This window comes from Carlito syrichta, unplaced genomic scaffold (assembly GCF_000164805.1).
Source record: "Carlito syrichta isolate Samal-C Ts95f unplaced genomic scaffold, Tarsius_syrichta-2.0.1 Scaffold301551, whole genome shotgun sequence".
NCBI classification, from domain to species: domain Eukaryota; kingdom Metazoa; phylum Chordata; class Mammalia; order Primates; family Tarsiidae; genus Carlito; species Carlito syrichta.
This window is the reverse complement of record NW_007245647.1, coordinates 155336-175109: the sequence shown is the minus strand read 5'-3', so window position 1 is coordinate 175109 and position 19774 is coordinate 155336. Positions and strand designations below refer to the sequence as shown.

The window sequence follows — 19774 nt, the reverse complement described above, 5'->3', positions numbered from 1 at the left end:
TACCTGATCTCAAATCAGGCAAAGTGGGGACCAAAGGCCAAAAACTTTATCTGTATGATGGCCACTTGTATACCTAATCCTGAATTGCACCCCTCATCTTAAAAAAGAAAATAAACATTTTGAAAAACTGCCTATTGGGGTCCATCAATTCCTTCTCGAATGAGACCCACACAGGTCTTTTTTCTGCACTGAGTGGTTCCATGTGACAGCCACTAACCATATGTTGCTATTTAAATAGAAATTAATTAAAACAAAATAAAATTGGAAATTTATTTTCTTAGTCACACTATCTACATTTCAGGGGCTCAGTGGCCACAGGTGACTCACGTCTTCCATATTGAACATCGCCGATTATTGCATGGCCATCATGGTAGACAGTTCTGTTAGTGCAGCCTAGAGCTGGCTTTCATTCTTCCTGTTGTGCCAGGGACGCTCTCATTTCCCAGATCCTGTGCTCAGGTCAACCTCTCCCTCAGCATCCTCACTTTCCACCACTTGTTCCTGGCTGACCATTCATCCCCGAGTCAGCTCTGAAACTGACCTACTTTTCCAATGTCACCAGAGAGGGCCTGGTGCCAAGCTACAGCGTGGTGCCTCCTCTTACTGCTCCCTTTCCTGTTTGCCGCCCCATCGGCTCTGGATTCACTCCATCCTGCCACTCTCTCTTGCTCTCATCTTACTGACGCGAGGATCACCTCCCACACAGCCCTGGTCAGCTTTCCTGAAGGGCTCTGCTCTGCTTTAAACTTCATTTTGTTTTGTTATTGATGTGAGAAAACATCACCTCTCCATTCCCACACTTCTCTGTTTACTCTCTTATTGGTCTTTCTTCTCCCTGCCCCCCCAGGCTTTTATTTTCTTTAACTTCTCTTCTTCCTTTCCCCTTTTCTCCTCTTTTGTTTCCTCTTCCTCCTATTCCCCTCACAATTATTTCTCTGTAGTTGTAGAATTAATCCTTCAAGTTATTTGGAAAATGAATAGGGACAGGAGCTAGAATAAAAAATAAAAAGCTATATCCTTGTTACCATTTATACAGAAAAAAAAAACCCCTCCTTGATCCAGCAATTTTACTTTTACTCTTTAGGTAGTAAATACATCATTTTCTTCCCCACCAAGAGGGTGACCTCACAATTATGGGTGAAGATACAAATATCAGGCAGCAACTGAGGCTGCAAAGCTCAATCTTTGGTGGGGGGGGAACACATTTCTACAGCAGACATCTATGGCAGGGTGTGAAATATTATTACTGCTGAATTTACACAGAACTGTCAGGTTTCATTACGGGACTAGGCAGCATTTATACCGCTATTTAGGCCAGGACATAGTTAGCTCTATTCTGATGGTTCTGAGGTGTCATCCAGCACACCGGGGCATTCTCCACACTGAGAAGGACTCCAGTTCCCGCCAGATGAAAACCTGCTCTTGTTCATTCAGCAAATGGTCACTGACCGCCTACCATATGCCGGACGCTGTGCTGGCATGGGGCTTGGATGCAGCCCCTGTTCCCCAGGAGTTTTCCCTCCAGCACAAAAGATGATGTATGCTTGAAAAACTCTGTAAGCTGGAAAGGGAGACACAGAGGAAGTGAGGGAACTTTTGAGGGTAAGTGGGAGCTGGAAACTCAGTGGAGCTTTGGGGGAAGAGGTGGACTCTGCTTGATTTTGGAGGATTTGAACATGTAAGTTTTTAGGGGAGAAAGATCTTTGTATTCAATTGAGATTTTTGTGACTTTGTTATTTTTATTATATTTTTGGTGAAATTTTAAAATTTTATTTAAAAAATTATATACAGCAAGATTGACTTTTGGATGCATGACTGTACAAATCATAACAGATAGATTCTTGTAGTCTCTACTACAATCAGGATATAGAATCTTTCTATCACCCCTCCCCGAACCCTTTATGTTGTCTATTTATAGTCACACTTTCCACACCCTCTTAACCCTTGGCAATCACTGATCTATCCCTTTTCCTATAGTTTTGTCTTTTGGAGAATTTCATATAAAAGGGAATCATAGAGTACATGAGGTTTTGAGGCTCACTTCTTTCAGTCAGCAGAATGCCTTTGGGATTCATCTGAGTTGTTCTGTTTTCTACAGTTCATTCTTTTGTATGGCTATATAGTATTCCACTGTATGGATAGCCCAGCTATCCTATTCTTTGGTATTTATCCTAAAAGAATCATATCTTCCTTTGGCTGCAAAGGAAGCTTGGTCACATAAAACTTTTATACAAATATTTAGAACCTTTCTTTTTCATAATTGCCCCAAAGTGTAAAAAACAAAACAAAAATACAAGGATTTACTGGTCCATTCTACCTGAAAAATGGGATGGTCTTGGTACCTTGCATGTCTAGGTCCAAGTTCAAATGATGTATTCAGATCTCCTTTCCCTGTCTTCCTCTCCCTTCTCTGCTTCTCCCTTTTCTTCTCTCTCTCTCTCTCTCTCATGTTTCTCTCTGTTAAGGTGCATTGTTCCTCCCCTTGAGATGGAGAAGAAAGACATCTAAAGTAGGTATTGATTCACATACTTTCAGCATTGTATCTTTTTTAAGTCCAGAAAGACAGTGATTCCTTTTGATTCACATACTTTCAGCATTGCATCTTTTTTAAGTCCAAAAAGACAGTGATTCTTTTTGGCTGCAACAAAAAATTCCCACAGAAGAAATATAATTGGATAAGCTTGAGTAACGTGCCCATCCCTGGGCCAATTACTATGGCCAGAGATACTCTTCTTGGTGGGAAGGAGATCTCTTACCAGAAAATGAAGTAGCCAGAAACAACAGCTACCACTGCTTTCCCTGAGAATACAACTTGGTGTTTTCCCTGAAAGAAACCAAGTAGAAATGGGATAATGAAAGATTAACCAGTATTCTGATAGGTCATGTCCTCCTGCTAACGTTCCTATAGCAATAGGAATTTAGCTACACACATTACCATTTTTTGTAATTACTTGTATAGTAACTCCTTTCTCCTTAAACTTCAAATGATTACAGAGAAAGGGCAACAGGTGTTTTACTTATTTTCTATACATTGGTGGTATATACCAGACTTTCCATTAATATTTGTTGAATTGATATGTTTGCTAAGAAATAGATTTGAAGCCCTTCTATAAATGTGCCATTGGGGTATTATTGCTTTGTGGATCAAACTCTTAATTGATTGTCTATAATTTATCATTTTGGTATTGGTACTGAAAGTTTAGTTCCCAGGTAACTCCTTAGTCCTGGAAAAAGTGGGATGGTTGCTCACATTACTAATGGGTGTCCATTAAAAAGATGTATTTATCATAGGCCCTCTTCTAACTCTTACCACTACCACCAATGAAACTTCTTGACAACACTGTGTGGTTGTCATGGACTGAAAATTTGTTTCCCTCCCAAATTCATACAAACACATTGAAAGAATCTCTGCAATAAAATTCGCTGAAGCTGCATGCAGCCTCTCACAACAATGCTAGCTGGTACACTGATGTTGATGACTTCCTAGAACACTTACCTAGCTGAGGAAGCCTGTACTACAAGGGGCTCACTCTCCAAAAGAGAATTCTGGTTTTGTGGGGGGTCCCTCATAGTAAGTTGAAACTCTAATTCCCGACGTGACAGTATTTGGAGGCAAGGTCTTTGGGAAGTAATTAGGGTTAGATGACACTGTGAGGGAAGTGCTCTTGTGATGGGATTAATGCCCTTATAAAAAAGAGGAATAAATCCAAGATTTATCTCTCTTTACCAGGTGAGTAGACATCCTTATGTAAACCAGTAAGAGGACCTTCACCAGATGTGAAATCTGCCAGTGTCATGACCTTGGACTTTCCAGCTTCTACAACAGGGAAAATAAATGTTTGTTGTTTCCGCCACCCAGTCTAAAGTAGTTTGTTATAGTAGCCTGGACTGACCAAAGCAGTGATGTTACTCCCACTGACACAAGAGTGAGCTGAGTCTCAGGGAACTTGATTTGCTCAAGGGCCTAACACCAAAAATGGTGGGTTAAAAACAACTTCAGTTTGCCTGTCTATAAATTTGTTCTACTCCATCTCACCATGTTCCCAGAGTTCAAAGGACTGGGATATGAATTCATATCCTCAAGGAGTTTTCAATCTGGCAGAGATGCTGAAGTGTTGCAGGCTCTATATTACACAAGTCCAGGGGAACCCTTCACATTGTATTCGCCAAAGATTTGTGTTGCGTTTTCACAGTTGTTCTGGCAGATGGTAGTAAAGGGTCTTAAGAAAGAGGTGTCTTTTTAAAGTTAACTCCAAGTGGTTGGGACTAACATAAATAATGAAGGTATGTTCTAAGAAAGGAACATGCCACATGAAGAGTAGGAGTTGAGATTTGGACGAAGACACATCTAATTTGAAGGAGTCAGGTAATACTTTGTCTGGGAGGTGTTATTTGAGATAGTCATGAAGCAGGACCAAGAAGCCTGATGCAGGGGAAGAAAAGAATTTATAGCCTCAGGAAAAAAATGTGGATAAAGATATGTGGCCTGGTTTATTGTTACCACTCAGTCTTTGTTTGGTGTGGAGTGGGGAGAAGGTGGTCTTGAGGTGAAGATTAATGTATCATTTTTCAAATCAAGTCAATAAACGGGGAGCAAACTATGCTTGATGACTTGTGGCAAGATAGACATGAATGACAGAATTGAGACCTGATCTTTGCTGCTGGTGGAACCAAATGTGTGAATGTGGAATCCTCAGGGCAGCAAGAGACAATTTGCTATTGCTAAGGGCTACCCCTTGAAGATTAGATTTAAAAGAACCAAGAGAAGGAAAGATTATCAGGAAACTCCACATGGAAGAAATAGAGCTTGAAATTAGCCTTGCAAAAAAAAAAGTATTGGGTTTAGATCGAAGATAATAAGGCAGGAAAGCATCCTGAGGGGGAGGAACAGCATATACTAAGAGATGGTGGTAGGGCTAAACACATTGTGTTTTCATGGGTTGGGGAAGATCAGGAAAGAAAATCAAATATTGCAGAGTTGGAGGAAAACAAAGGAATGTGTGGTACCACGCCCACATTTTTTTCAGAGCAGGCATCTGAGTGCAGCAAGGCTAAATGGGAGCTGTTGTGCAGCTTAATTCAAAGGCTTTGAATCTAAAAAGATTTTATTTCAAATAGTCACCGTACTATTCAAACCAGCTAGGATTAATTTTGTTTTAAAAGATAGAAGGTCTAAAACATCAAAGTGGCTTAAGTAAGACAGGCATTGGATTCTCTCCTGTGTAAAAGTCCAGAGGTAGTCCAGGATTGGTGAGGCATTTCACAGTGTCCAGGACCCAAGCTCCTTCTACCTTGTGGCTCCGCCACCCTCAGCCAGTGGCTTCCACTTCGCGGTTCAAGATGGCTGCCAGTGCTCCGGTCTTCATGTCTGTACTGTAACTAGAGGGAAGGAGGAAGGAACAAAGAAGGGCTCACCTTCTCCCTATACAGTATTTCCTACAAGTTATACATATCGTGTTTTCTCTCTTCCTATTGACCGTAACATAGTCACATGGCCAAGCCTGGCAAGAGTATGCAAGATCTTCCTGCTGTGGGTGGCTGGGAATGTAGACTTTATTATTGGACGTCCTGTGCTCAGCTGAAAATTTGGATTTCTAATACTAAGTCAGAAGGAAAGAGAGGGTACTGATGGACAACAGAAGCCTCTGATACCCTGTAGCCTTTTGCACCATTGGAAAGCCCTCTGAGCCTCTGTTCTTTCTCTGTAAAATGAGAAAATCTACACTTAGCTCTTAGGGTGAGAACTCAGGTAACATGGAAAGCCTCTGTTCTAATATTTAACACACATTACAAGCTAAATACATTTTCCTCCCTTATTCTTAAGTGGTTGCTCCCACTCACACACCAGGGAGACAGGGCAAGATCCCAACTCTCCTGATTTGAAGACCAAGTTTCTTCTTCTGCAGCAGCAAGGAGGAGCAGATATCTTGTTTTCTGGTTTGTTTATTTAATTGATTAATATAAACAGTAGAGTTTTTTCCCCAAACAGTATCTTAGTACCATATTAAAGATTTAAGTAGAAGTGGGAATCCTAGCATCCCATTGGCCCATCACCCCATCTTCCTTCTCTGTCTGTGAACCACCTCATTAGATTCCTAGTAGTAATTCACAGAGCACAGGCAGACACCCACTGGACAGATGGGTAGAGTAGGGTTCATTGTCAAAGGGAAAAACAAAACCAAACAAAAAGACAGAGCACTGTGGCTTTTGTTAATTTAATGAATGTGCATTGAGTACCTACCCTATGCCAGATATAGTTCCAGGTTCTGCCAGGAGGAAACAGCTGTGAACAAAACAAAGTCCCTGCTTTCATGGGCCCTGTGCTCTGGTATGGGAATGTCCAGAAATTCTTAGATAAAATCACAGCTTGAATGGAATGCCCATTGATCCATGTTATCTTGTTCTGTATCTTAGGAGTATGCTGGAAACAACCTCCATGCACATCTGCCTCTTTGAGATCTTGAATAGTTTGGTAGCATCGGCACAGGTGACCCAGTGAGCTCAGAAACTACTTGTCACATTATCTATTTTTCCCCTGATCTCTTGGATTAGAAGCTTATATGTGAGTTGGTTATATCAGCTCTTGTTCCAACCAGTTCCAAATTGTTGGGTGAGGCATCGTTGTTAGAGGTTAAGGGTGATATAATTGGTGCTATTTGAATAGTGTTCTAAATACTACCCAGGATTTCCAGGCCCCTCACTCCAGGTTTCTGAAAGAACACCACATATAAGGAACAAGAGCATAATGGGATTCAAAGAACCACTTTATTAATGGCCATTCAGTAGAATTAGACGTGTGTCGTAGACCCGACTCCCAACTGGTTTAGAGTTAGGTAAGCTGTCTGGAGTTGGGAGGATGGGGTGAGTCATATTTACAGAGAAAGTTTTGCCCTAACTTACCCCAAGTTTTAGAAATAGAGATTGTATTACAAGAGACAGCATGTGGGTCCTGTTCTTAAAGAGTCTCTCTTGACTCAAGTGCTCCCTGGATAGTGATGGAAGCCTAGGAGATGTGAATGGCAGGTGGCACTTGGGTCATGGTGCTTGCATAATAGGAGCCTAACCCACTAGGAAGCCCAGCCCAGGGGGTACTGCAAACCTTGACAAATCAGATGAGTTCCTCTTCCTCAATCAGATAGTTCCTCCTCTTTCCTTGGGGTAGGACCTAGGGGAAGGTGCATTGCTTCCCTTGGGATTGGAATTAGCAGCCAAAATGATCCTCTAGCATTTAAAAGAAAGTCCTTTAACCTCAAGTTTTAGAAGGAGGAAAGATAATTATGTAAAACCATGACAGCCATTGCCACTTCTGCCATCATGTACCTGACACCCATAATATGCCAAGCATCCCGCCTTGTTACATACTGTGTCTCTTTAGTTTTCATCTAATGTAATCCCCATAATTACCCATCAGTGTGGCTATTATGACCTCATTTTATAGAAGAGGAAACAAACACCCTGAAAATGTGGGCTACTCACTTGAGATTAGAAATCACATGACTGGATTCTAACCCAGGCTGTCTGATTCTTGCAGAGTTGCCTCTTTGCAGTTGTTGCACCGGAACTGAACACTGAATGTTCACAGTCTTAGAGACCTATGCCCACTCGTTCATTTTAATGTATTCAGCAAGTGCTTTTAAGCACTGACTGCAAGATGCACTCTTCTAGATGTTCATAGTTGTAGTGATTAAAGCAAAGATCCCTGCCCTTATGCAACAGCTTTCCATTTCTTGTTCTGATTTCTTCCGAATTCAGTATTGCTCAGCCAAGAAAACTCACATTATTTTTTTAATTGGTCACAATAGCATTTGTGTTGAAAGAGTAAACAGTGCTTTCCTCTTTTTTTTAAATCCATTTTTTCCTTCTTTCTTTATGCTGTAGTTTCTGAGTCCGTTTTGAAGGATACTGGCCTGGATTATGTAGATCTGTGTGTTGAAGTTAATACATTTCTGTCCTGACATGTAAGTCTTGGCTCTGCTGCCATGCCTTAGTAATTGCTCAGTGGAAACAGGAAACCATCAACTAGTACTGTGCATGAAATTGAGCACCAGGGCCAAGAGGAAGGCACACCCATCAAGAGATGGTGCAAAGGTCTTCAGGGCAGGGTGGAATGGGGGAAGGCAATGAGTTGGAAACTGAAAACTGGTAAAAGGAGGATGAGGTTGTTCTAAAGAGGGATGGGGATTCATTTGTGCCCACAAGGGGAAAGTTAATGGAAGATGAGAAAGCACTAAGACAGACCTCAAAGTTGAAAGGATTTGAAAACACCAGGAGAAAGCTGGAAAGAGCAAAAAAATTTTTTCTAAAAATGAATATGTCTTGAGAATTGAAAAGAGGTTAAAGAAAACAGTGACTCTGTTTTCAAAAACGTGTAAATTAAATGACAAGTGAAAAAACATAACTGTGACACTCAAAGCGGCTTGAGGAGGGATTTAAGAGACACTGTGATTCAGGAAACGGTCCTGGAAACTTGGGGGATGCCAGAGCAGATGGAAAATTAACCCCAAATTGAGAAGTACTAAATGGGTTATGGTGGCATTTGTGAAACAGTAAGAGAATTAAAGTCCAAAGGGAAATAGTGAATAATAAATATGTCTAGAGAACATTTCAAATAATCAGATTGTGGAAGTTGAAGGAGACTTACGACTGTAAGGTGAGAGAGATAAAACAGGAATCTGGAGAAATGAGATATTTTAAGTAACAGTTAAAGGAGCTTATGTCGCCCATGTGTGGTTGGCTGTTAACACAAGGACAGAGGGACCATGGAAATGAGTACACTAAATGACAAAGAGAAGCATGGCTTTAAAAAGACCGAATTGCATTTGTAATGAGGTGTTAGAAAATATGACAGGGTGGAAAAAGAGTGAAGAATATGTGGAAAATTTGCATAAATGTTGCCTACTATTTATTAGACAACAGCTGTGTACTAGGCAGCATGCTAGGCATTTTATGTGCACTCCCAAGTTATGTAAGGTTAAACCACATGAAGCTGTCATGACTAGTTTATATGATTTAACCTCATCAATATTTCCCAAGAAAGGAGGCGCAGAGAATCTTAAGTCTGCTACCCAAGGTGATGAAACTGGGGAGTGGCAGGGCCAGGCTTTGGTCCGGATACTGTCTCACTGCAATGCCTGTTCTTTTTCCTCAACATCACAAACCTCGACAATATAAAACAGCAACTCATTCATTCATTCTGCACATGTTGATTCAGCACCAGCTCTGCGCCAGGCACCCTATTCAATACTAGAAACACAATAGTGACCAAGGCAGATGAGGTAGGTTTCCACCTATGAGATGCATACTGTCTACTCGTTAAAAAAAATAGAGTCTAGAACCATAAGAAATATATTGTGAGCTACGTGCAACTTAAATTTCCTGTTGGCACATTACAAAAGTAAAAAGAAGCAAATGAAATTGACCTTAATAATTATTTTATTTAACCCAACATATCCAAACCATTCCAACAAGAAGTCAATATAAAATTATTTATGAACTTCTTTACACTTAAAAAAATACCAAGTCTTCAAAATCCATTGTGTATTTCAATACTTATGGCACATCTCAAATTCAGATTAACCACATTTCAAGTGCTCAGTAGCTACATGTGACTGGTGGTGGTTATCATATTAGATAGTGCCGGCCTAAAGAGAACTTGATAATTTCCTTTCAGTAATAATATAGGAAATATAGAAATCCACCTGTTCTTCGGTGTTATCTCTAATATCCTCATACATCAATATTCATAGAGCACATAATGCAATCAGCAGAGAAATGTTTACTTCATCCAGACTTCAGCTTCATACACTGAAGACTGGAAACACCAAAAGAAACTTGCGTGTATAGATGTCTCCTATATTTACATATATTCTGGATTGATGTTGTGTTTGTCACTGACAGTAACAAAACTACTTAGCACTTCATTAGAGCCTTCCCCCGTCTCTATTTTGCCAGCATGCCTCCGTGTATTTATTGCTCCAGACGAAAATATGTAATTTGAATAGCAGAAGCAGCCAGAATTTCTGGCATTTTATCTGACCACTAAAGGTTTATGATCAATTTTGGAGAGATAAGCAAAACAGTGATAAGATTTTACTGTTTAATACAAGTGCCCAGCAGGTGTTAATGGGAACAGAGTAACGTGGTGTATAATGGCATTTCTCTAGGTAAAGAATTTTCCTCTGGAGCATGTTTAAATGGGCAGAAAGCCCAAGGAAATATGGACTGTCCTTCCTAGAAATTGGATGGGGGAATTGAAGGTAATAGGTATTCGCTTCCTGCCAACTTCATAATGAAATTACTGTTCAGCAGAAATTTCTGTTGGAGTTTTTTTTTCTCCCGAGCGACTGAAGACTCTTAATAGAAAAAGAAAGACAACATTAACATTGAGTACATGTAATCGTTGACTCAGAATATTGAATATTAAAGGAACCCAGAAAAAATAAGGAATGTGAGGATTTTTACATGGTTGTTTTCATATAATCTAAAGAAGACTGCATCTAAATAATCACCCTGCGAATCTCATCTAATTTCACTACGAAATGGAATAAAATAAAATGTGGGGAGGAAAAGGAGATGAGAAATTAAAGAAAGCGATTTAAGTAAATTCAACTGACAAATGCAAAGAAAGATGCTACCCTCTTGATTAAAATGGTTGCTGTGGCATTCAGTTCCTGTAACATAACCTGTGAATGGCTCTCCCCAGGGCCAAATGTATAGGTCAAAACCAAAACATGTGTTCCCTGATTTACCTTTTCCAGACAGATAACAAACGAGATATTTCTAAAGTCTTAGTGATTTACTACTTTTTCAGTTTTCTCACATTTGGGGCATTAGATAACCCGTCTGAACTCCATTCACCCCAAAGTGTTGGATACTTGAAACCTGGCTTGAGAGTTCACTGGATTCCGTAAGAAACACCTCAGTGAATTGGCTGGCCCCCCTATGAGTTTGGAGCAGCAGCCACAGAGTAACTAGTAACTCTTTTTCTCCTAGCTCTGTCAAGGCTCATGGTGGGTGGTTAGTACAAGGGACGGATCAGCAGTCGTTGGACACTGCCAGGAAAGGGAGGGAGACATGTAACAACACAAAGGGTACCTGGTCCTAAACCAGGAGAAGTGAGGACCAGTTGGAAGCCCAAACTTCTCATGCATGCAGCCAACTTATGTGGCTAATCCTGACTTGTACCTCAAATCCCTATAATAAAATTTTTAAACGGAAGTTTGATTATTTTTGTAACATTTCCCTAGCATAGCTCTTGGCACAGGGTGTGACACATAGGAGGTACTCAAACATGTCTAATGGGTGGAAGAATGGATGGGTGTATTAATGAATGGATTGATGGATAGACGGATAGATGGATGGATGGGTAATTGTATTGATGCATAGATTAATGGATGTGTTGGCAGAGGGATGAACAGATAGATATATAGATAGATGAATGGATGGATGGATGACATTTCTGGTGATGATCTGTCTACAGTCTTAGTCACTGAACATTAACTGAGCCCCTACAGCATGCCAACAACGTGACAGGGCTAAAAATAACCACATAAAACAGAAGCAAAATGTCTGCTTGAAAAATAAGAAGTCTAATTTAGGTCCTAGTTAGTTATCTACCTTGAAGACCTCCTGATAATGAGGAATCTGACCAAGTTCTGTTCTCCTCTAAACCCACAGTCCATGCAAATGTCCTCTCAAGGGTCTCAATAAGGGATGTGAAGTGAAACACTTCTAGATGTGCCTATCTGGACCATGTTCATTCAACTCATCAAACTCCAGCCAGGAAACATCAAAGGGAAGAAGGAACAGAAAAAAGAACAGTTTCAATTGTCTAGATAATGAATGGTTTTTAAGCCATTAACAAAAATGCTGGAGTTCCCTTCAAAGGCAAAAAAACATTTTTATTTCTGCTTCTATTGGCAGCAAATCTGAGTGCCTCATGCCTCTACTTAGAACTTTCCATGGATCCCCACGGCCTTCTGAACAAAATCCAGACCCTTTAGTGAGCTATACAAGATCCTTTTATGTTAGAGCTTCAGGGAGCCTTTCCAGACTCATCCCACAGCACATAATAGAATCATCAGCCTTACTAAGCAGCCTCCTACTTCCCAGGCATGTGTCACTGCCTCTGCTGACTCTTCTTTCCTTAAGATGACCCCTCTGCTTTTTCCCACCTTTCCTCAACCTCTTCACTCTTCAAAATTCCTCAGGAAGCCCTCCCTAAATCCCTCATACTGAGTTAGGGGTCCTTCCTCTGTGTCCTTACAACTTCTCACGTTCGTTCTCTGTCAGTGCACAATGGGCACTGGAGGTGTTGTCATCGTTTATGTGCCTATGCCACTGAATTGTAAGAATGTGGTTAAGAGGACAGACAAGCACTGTGTTTTTAAATTTCTGTATCATAAGGCCTGACACATGACAGACAGACAGTAAATAGTTGTTACATCAAGGACATATCTTTCTACGAAGTGATCAGAGATACCCCAAGTATATCAAATGGAGCAGTGATTACTCTTTGCTCTTTCTAGAATAACAGTGTTTTATTTTTTTGTTTGCTAAAGTATTTGATTGCAGAGAATTTGGAGAATACAAAGATCCACAAAAGAAAATGAACAATACCTGCAATCCTTCCATGCAGAGACAAGCTCTGTTTTCATCTTCTTTTCTGCATCTTTAACATTAAATAGTGAACATTTTTTCTGTTCTGTTAACTTGCCTCCAAAAACATGATTTTTAATGACCCAAATAGTCGATTGAATGGACACACGATACTTGTTATTTGTTTTTTCCCCATTTGTAAACCTTGTCCTTGGAAATCTGATTCTTCCTGAGACAATGCTGCCAGACTTTTTTGTACTATGTAGCCCAGGGTAATTTGTTAAGAAGAGAGGCCAATCTTTCTTTTTGGAATTTCTTGTGGCCTGGTTCTTCTCTTTAATTTTTTACTTCTTCAGCTGTTCTTGGTGTTAATGGAATATGAAACAAGGAAACACTACGGCTTTGATATTACTTGTCTTTCTGGGGAATCTCTGCTTCAATCCACCATATTGTATTCATTGCATGTCTGCTAAGATGCTGCCACCATGTGTTCTTAGATATCATTAATAACATCACATTTTTCTCAGACTGCAAGGAGATGTGGACCCCTTGAAACCCTCTCACTCAGATAATGGGAGATGTACTCTGCCTTGGCTCCCCATCTGAGTCCAGCCTGACTATAGGCAAGGTGACTTTGAGGGTTAGGAGGGCAAGAATGTTTTAAGGCAGACAGAGGTTACCTACAATGAAAGAATCTAGACCAAAAGCTAAAAGGTGACTGCATGACTGTTATACAAGGTAGATGCTAGGAGCCATCCTTGAGGCCTCTTTCTCTCTCGCCCTCATATCTAATCTTTCACTAAATGCCGGCTAAATATCTCTCCACTTGGGCCCATTTGCTACTGGGGTTTTTTTTCCCCCTCCATTTCTTTGGCCACAGCAAGATCAAAGCCACCAGTATCTTTTACCTGGATTATAAGAATTGTGCAAATAATCACTTCATTCCCTCTCTAATCCATTCTCTATTCAGCCTTCACATGATATGATAAAACAAAAGTCTGGTTATGTCACCTCCTTGATTAAAACCCTTTCATATTTTCCCACTGTTTTCAGACAAAGATAAAATTTAACACAGTCTCCAAAACTCTGCATTGTCTGCTCCTATCCATATTTACAGCCTCACCCCATCTCACATATGCCTGCCCTCCCTGACTTGTGTTCACTCCCTCACATGCACACCACAGGGCCTTTGCACATGTTGTCCCTTGTGCCTGCTTCTGTCTTTTCTTACCTAGTTAATGCTGACTCATTCTTCAGGTCAAGTTGCACTTCCTCAGCCTGACCTTACCCCTGTTTTACCTTCTAGCACATCCTCCTCTCCACTGTAGCAGTTGTCACAGGTTTGTGATGAATCAATCAATGCCGATCCTCTCCCTTAGTCTATAAATTTCATGCAGGCAGTGATTAAGTCTGTTTATTTATTTATTCCCAACCAGTTAGCTAAGCCTTGGCATGTAGCAAATGCTTAATAAATATTAGTTGATCGAATAATAAATAGATGGGATATCACTTCTTCAAAGCCGAATACCATGTGGTTTATGAGCAATTTCCTTCAGGGAAGCTTGTTAAAGCATAATAGAATATGTGTTTAGATCCTCCTTTCAGAAGATCATGTGAACACAGGTGTATGGATCTGGCAGAACTGAGAGGTTTTATTTCATGTGCTAATTACAACCAGTTCCTAATGCATGGTCAATTAGCAGTGCCTGCCTAGGTATTATACTTTTACAGAGAGAGCCTTCTTGTGATGAGTGGTAGCATTGTAAGTTGACACTTTTTCAGTGTTACATTGATGGTGACATCTACTCATTTGTTTGATTCCTTTCATTTTTCCCTAAAAATGTGTCATTCTCTCTTCCTTTTTCAGATTTATGGTCAATGTGACATGGGATGGCAAAGACTTATCCTTCACTGAGGAAGGCTATCAGGTGCACCCCAGGCTTGTAGTGATTGTGCTGAACAAGGACCGAGAATGGGAAAAGGTGAGCATCTTTCTGCGAGCCGAGTGCAGGGGAGGGCAGAAAGCATGGGCAATAAAGGGGGTCCAGTCTCTTCTTTCCCTAGAACATTTCCTGTTGAGCTGCCCTAGATTCCATCTCACAGACAGGAGAGCAGGCCTTTCTTGGAACAAGGCAGGCCAAATACTGCAAGAGACAGTTGGAATGTTCTCCCTGGGTAAACAGTGGCAATTGTGTGCTGTTCTCAAATCCCAGTAGGAAGGGTCCAGACTTGGGATATTCAAAGACAGTGAAGTGTAGTTTACAGCATTGTAGTAGCAAATGTTGATGACACAGCAGTGATCAGACCAGCTTGCCTAAATCTCATGATTGTGTATCATAGTTACCATTTTACCGCATGGAAGAGCCCTCTGTATTTTCGTTTACTTAGTCATTTATGTATATATGTATTTAAATTATAAAGATATGGGATATAAGTCAGGATTAGGTACATAAGTGGTCTATGTGCAGGTGAAGTTTGGGCCCCCAACTGGTCCTCACTTCTCCTGGCTTAGGATCAGGAACCCTTCATGATGCTATGTTCCCCATTACCCCTTCCTCCTGGCAGTGTACTGCTACTGCTGATCCTTCTCTTGTAGTATAGTGATAAATGTTCAGGACCAACTTGTGAGTGAGAACATGTGGTGTTCAATTCTTTGTTTCAAAACTTAAATACTTCTCTTCTGTAAATCATAGGTTGAAGGGGGAGGTTATATTTTTTGTAAATCACACTTTCTAGTGCATATATATTAACTATTGAGAAATATAGAAAATCAGTATCAATGTGCAAATAAAAAAAATCATCTCACATCTACAAACCATGACCTGAGTAGGAGAGGAGAGACTTCACAGGGAATTGACAGATGCTCTCATATGCACAGTGACAATATCTGTCCCACTTGCCCTTCCTCCTCCCCCATAATGCAACTCTTAAATTAGTAGCTATAATATCACATAAAAACTGGCTTTTTTTTACATCAATGTAACACCTCTAAAATCCTTCAGCATCTTGCCATTTATCTTCACTTTACACATACCATGAAGGTCTCAGTGAGTCTAGAAGGGAGGAAGATATAGGATACGCTGTGGGAGACAGAATATAGATAATTGGAGTCAGGAGACAATATTGTGCAAACAGTGAAGAGAAAGTTTTAGGAAAAGTTTGCATGCTACCTCCAACAGCTATATAATGCACATTCTTTCATGGAAAATTATCCAAAGTAGACTACACTCTAGAGCATAAAATAAGACTCCATGTGTTTAGAAGGATTGAAATAATGCAGAATGCTTTCCTTGACTATGACAATATTACAATAAAAATTAGTAGCAAAAATATGTCTATAAAATCTCTAAATGTTTGGAAATTACCATGTCTTTCTAAATTACCTATAGGTCAAAGAAGAAATCAGAAAGACATTGAAAAATATTTTGAACAGAATGATAATGAAAACACAACATATCAAAATTTGAAGAATAAAATAGAATGTGTACTAAGAGAGAAATTTATAGCTGTAAATGCTTATAATCAAAAAAAGAAAATGTAAAGTCAGTGATTTAAGCTTCTAAATTAAGAAGCTAGAAAAAGAAGAGCAAAGTAAACCTAAATGAAGTAGAAGGGAAAAATATTAAATATCAGAGTTAAAATCAACAAAGTGGAACACAAGCTACAGAAAAAATCAACAAATCCAGGAGTTAGTTCTTTGAAATGATTAATAAAATTCACAATTTCTAGCAACAATGATCATACAAAAGTGAGAAAACACAAATAAACAATATTAAAAATGCAAAAGGGAATATCACCACAGATATTATAGATACTACAGGCATTAAAATGATAAAAAAGAATATTATGAAAAATGTATGCCAACAAATTTAACAATGTAGATAAAAAGGACAAGTTCCTTGAAGACACACAATTTTCCCAAAATGACATAAGAAGAAATTGACAATCTGATCAGCTTATATTTGCTAAAAAATTGAACTATATCTAAAAACTCCTGGCAGAGATGTTTTCACAGTATATTCAATCAAACATTTAAAAAAGAAATAACATTAATCTACACAATATGTTTTTAGTATGTTACTAATCATAATCCAACAATGTATTTAAGAAAAAATAATACATCATGGATGAGTGGGGTTTATCTTAGGAATGAAATATTGGTTTAATATTCAAAAATAAATTAGTGTAATGTACTATATTGATAGAATAAAGGAGAAAATTATATGATCATTTCAGTAAATGTAGAAAAAGCATTCGACAAAATTCAATATCAATTTGTGATAAAGAAGATGAATTCTTCAATCTTATGAAGGGTATCTATAAAAACCCTATAACTAATATCTTATTTAATTATGAAATAATAAAAATAGATTCACAAATGTACATTCAAATAATAATAATAATTATTATTATTATTATTATTGAGTTGGAGTCTCACTCTGTCGCCCAGACTGGAGTGCAGTGGCCGCTCCCGCCCACCGTAGCCTCGACCTACTGGGCTCTGGCGATCCTTCCGCCTCAGCCTTCCGAGTAGCCGGAATTACAGGTATGCGTTACCACGCCCGGCTGATTTTTTGATTTATTGTAGAGATGAGGTCTCGCTGCCCAGGTGGGTCTCGAACCCGTGGGCTCAGGCAATCCACTCACCTCAGCCTCCCAAAGGCAAGGAATTACAGGCTGAGCCACCAAGCCCGGCCATTCAAATTATTTTTGATCAATGATTATGGCAATGGGGAAAAGGAAAATCTTTTTAATAAATGGCGCTGGACATACTAGATATACACATTAAAAAAAAAGATAAACCTTGATCCATGTTCAAACTACACAGAAAAAAATTACTTGAGATAAATTACAGGCTTAAATGGAAAAGCTAAAACTATAAACTTTCTAGAAGAAAATGTACTAGAGATTTTTGTGATTTGGGAGTGCCCCAGATTTCTTAAATAGAATGCAAAAAGCATTAAGCATACAGTAAAAATAATAAACTGGGCCGGGCTCAGTGGCTCAGCCTGTAATCCCAGCAATTTGGGAGGCCAAGGTGAATGGATTGCCTGAGCCCGCGGGTTTGAGACCTGCCTGCGCAACTTGGCGAGACCTCATCTCCACAATAAATCAAAAATTAGCCGGGCGTGGTAGCGCACGCTTGTAGTTCCAGCTACTTGGAAGGCTGAGGCGGAAGGATCGCCGGAGCCCAGCAGGTCGAGGCTGTGGTGGCCGGGAGCGGCCACTGTATTCCAGTCTAGGTGACAGAGTGAGACTCCAACTCAAAAAATAAAAAAATAATAATAAACTGTATTCCATCAAAATTTAAAAACTTTTCTTCATGTAATAAACAAGAAAAAGATAAGATATGAGTTAGGAGTAAATACATATATATTACAAAGAGCTCATATCCAGAATATGTTTTTAAAAACCACAGCAAATCAATAATAAAAAAGAGAAACAACATAGCTAAAAGTGGGAAGTTGACTCAGATAAATACTTCACAAAAATTTCATGTAAATGACCAATAAGTACATGAAAACATGCTTAACACCGTTGGCCATCAGAGATATGCAAATGAAAGCCACAATGAAATATTACTTCATACCCATAAAAATTAAAAATATTGATCATCCCAAATGTTGGTGAGAATGTGGAACAGCTAAAACTCTTCTGCTTTGCTAGTGGGATTGTAAAAATTATAACCTCAGTGAAAACCTGGTAGTTTTTATAAACTTAAACGTACACAAACTTTATGACCCAGCAACTTCTCTCCTAGTAATTTATTTCTTAGAAATGTAGACATATACCCAAAAAGTAATACTGACATAAGAATGTTTATTGCACCTTTATTCATAATGGCAAAACATCAGAAACAACTCTCAAGTGTCCATCAACAAGGAAATGGATAAATAAGTTATGGCATAGTCGTAAAATAGAATGAACTACTAATATGCACAACACCACGGATGAATTTCAAAAACATTATGTGAAACAAAAGACAGACACCAAAGATAATACTGTATGATTCCATTGATATGAAGTTTAGGAAGAGACAAAACTTGCCTATGGGATTAGATATCAGAATAGTGGATTGCATCTGTGGGAGCGTGCAATTGGCAGGAAAGGGACACAGGGAATTTTCTAGAGTGATGGCAATGTTTCCCATCTTGCACATTTGTCAAAATGCATCAAACTATAACACAAGATCCATTCATTTTATCGTGTGTCATTGTACATAATTAAAAAAAAATCCTTCAAATAGAGATACCCAGCACAATTAACTATCAATTTTTACTGAGCACTCATATTTAACCCCCAGACATAAGTACTAGTTATAATAAAAATACCCATTGTTTATTGATCACTTATTCTATTTTTCCTGTAGGTGATCCACCAAAGCACTGACTTTGTGTTTTGTTTAATTATTTATTCCTCAAACAAATATATATCCAGTGCCTGCTATGTATTAGGCATTATTATGGATCCTTGAAATCTATCAGTATATAAGAAAATAATAATAATAACTTCCGTACTCTAAGAACTTAGATTCTAGCGTGTGTATAGAGATGGAGTAGGCTGAGTTTCTACATACTTCTGTGATGGTTGAGACAAGTATTAACTTCTAGTTGACTATCCCTTGGTTTACCGCCTCTCTTCCTGCTGATACCCCCTGTAGCCCACCAGACAAGTGGTCCTTCATGCATCTCAGACTTTTTGAATAGGCTATTTTTTGCCTGTAGTATTTTCTTGTATCCTTACTTTCTTTTACACATCTTTCAAATCCTTATTTTTCTGTTCTCTCACAAATGCAAAGCCAACATGCAAGTCATGTTTTTTTAAAATCATTAATAGGAGGTAGAGAAGTGGGGCCTTTTTGCCTTACATTGTTGAATTTTTAGGTTTTCAACTTTTTAGTGTTACACAATCTGAGGATCACTTTTGGAGCTGTAAAATCATTCTCCTTGGTCGGATTTAACCAGTCCTGGGGCAGGCTTGGCTCACATATGTAAAATTTTTGTGCTGCCTTTGGATCTGGCTCGTCTGCCAGGGAGCTCGTGTTATGAGGAGGCTGCTGCAGTGCAGGTGATAGCTGCCGTTGGTACACTCCATTTGCAGATACAAGAAATACCTTTGAATATGTTGTGGAGCCTTCTTCAAATTCCTGTTGAAATACAGCAATTTGCCATAAAAG

The 19774-nt window shown here is 39.2% G+C and overlaps 1 protein-coding gene across 1 annotated transcript in view; it reads left to right on the top strand.

The window, feature by feature from the left end:
* The window catches only part of GRIN2A (glutamate ionotropic receptor NMDA type subunit 2A), a 174812-nt gene that overhangs the window by 31881 nt on the left and 123157 nt on the right, over positions 1-19774 (top strand). Inside the window, exon 2 of the mRNA XM_008054853.2 lies at positions 14465-14579. Coding sequence (XP_008053044.1) covers positions 14465-14579 — 115 coding nt within the window. The remainder of the gene's footprint in view (positions 1-14464; positions 14580-19774) is intronic.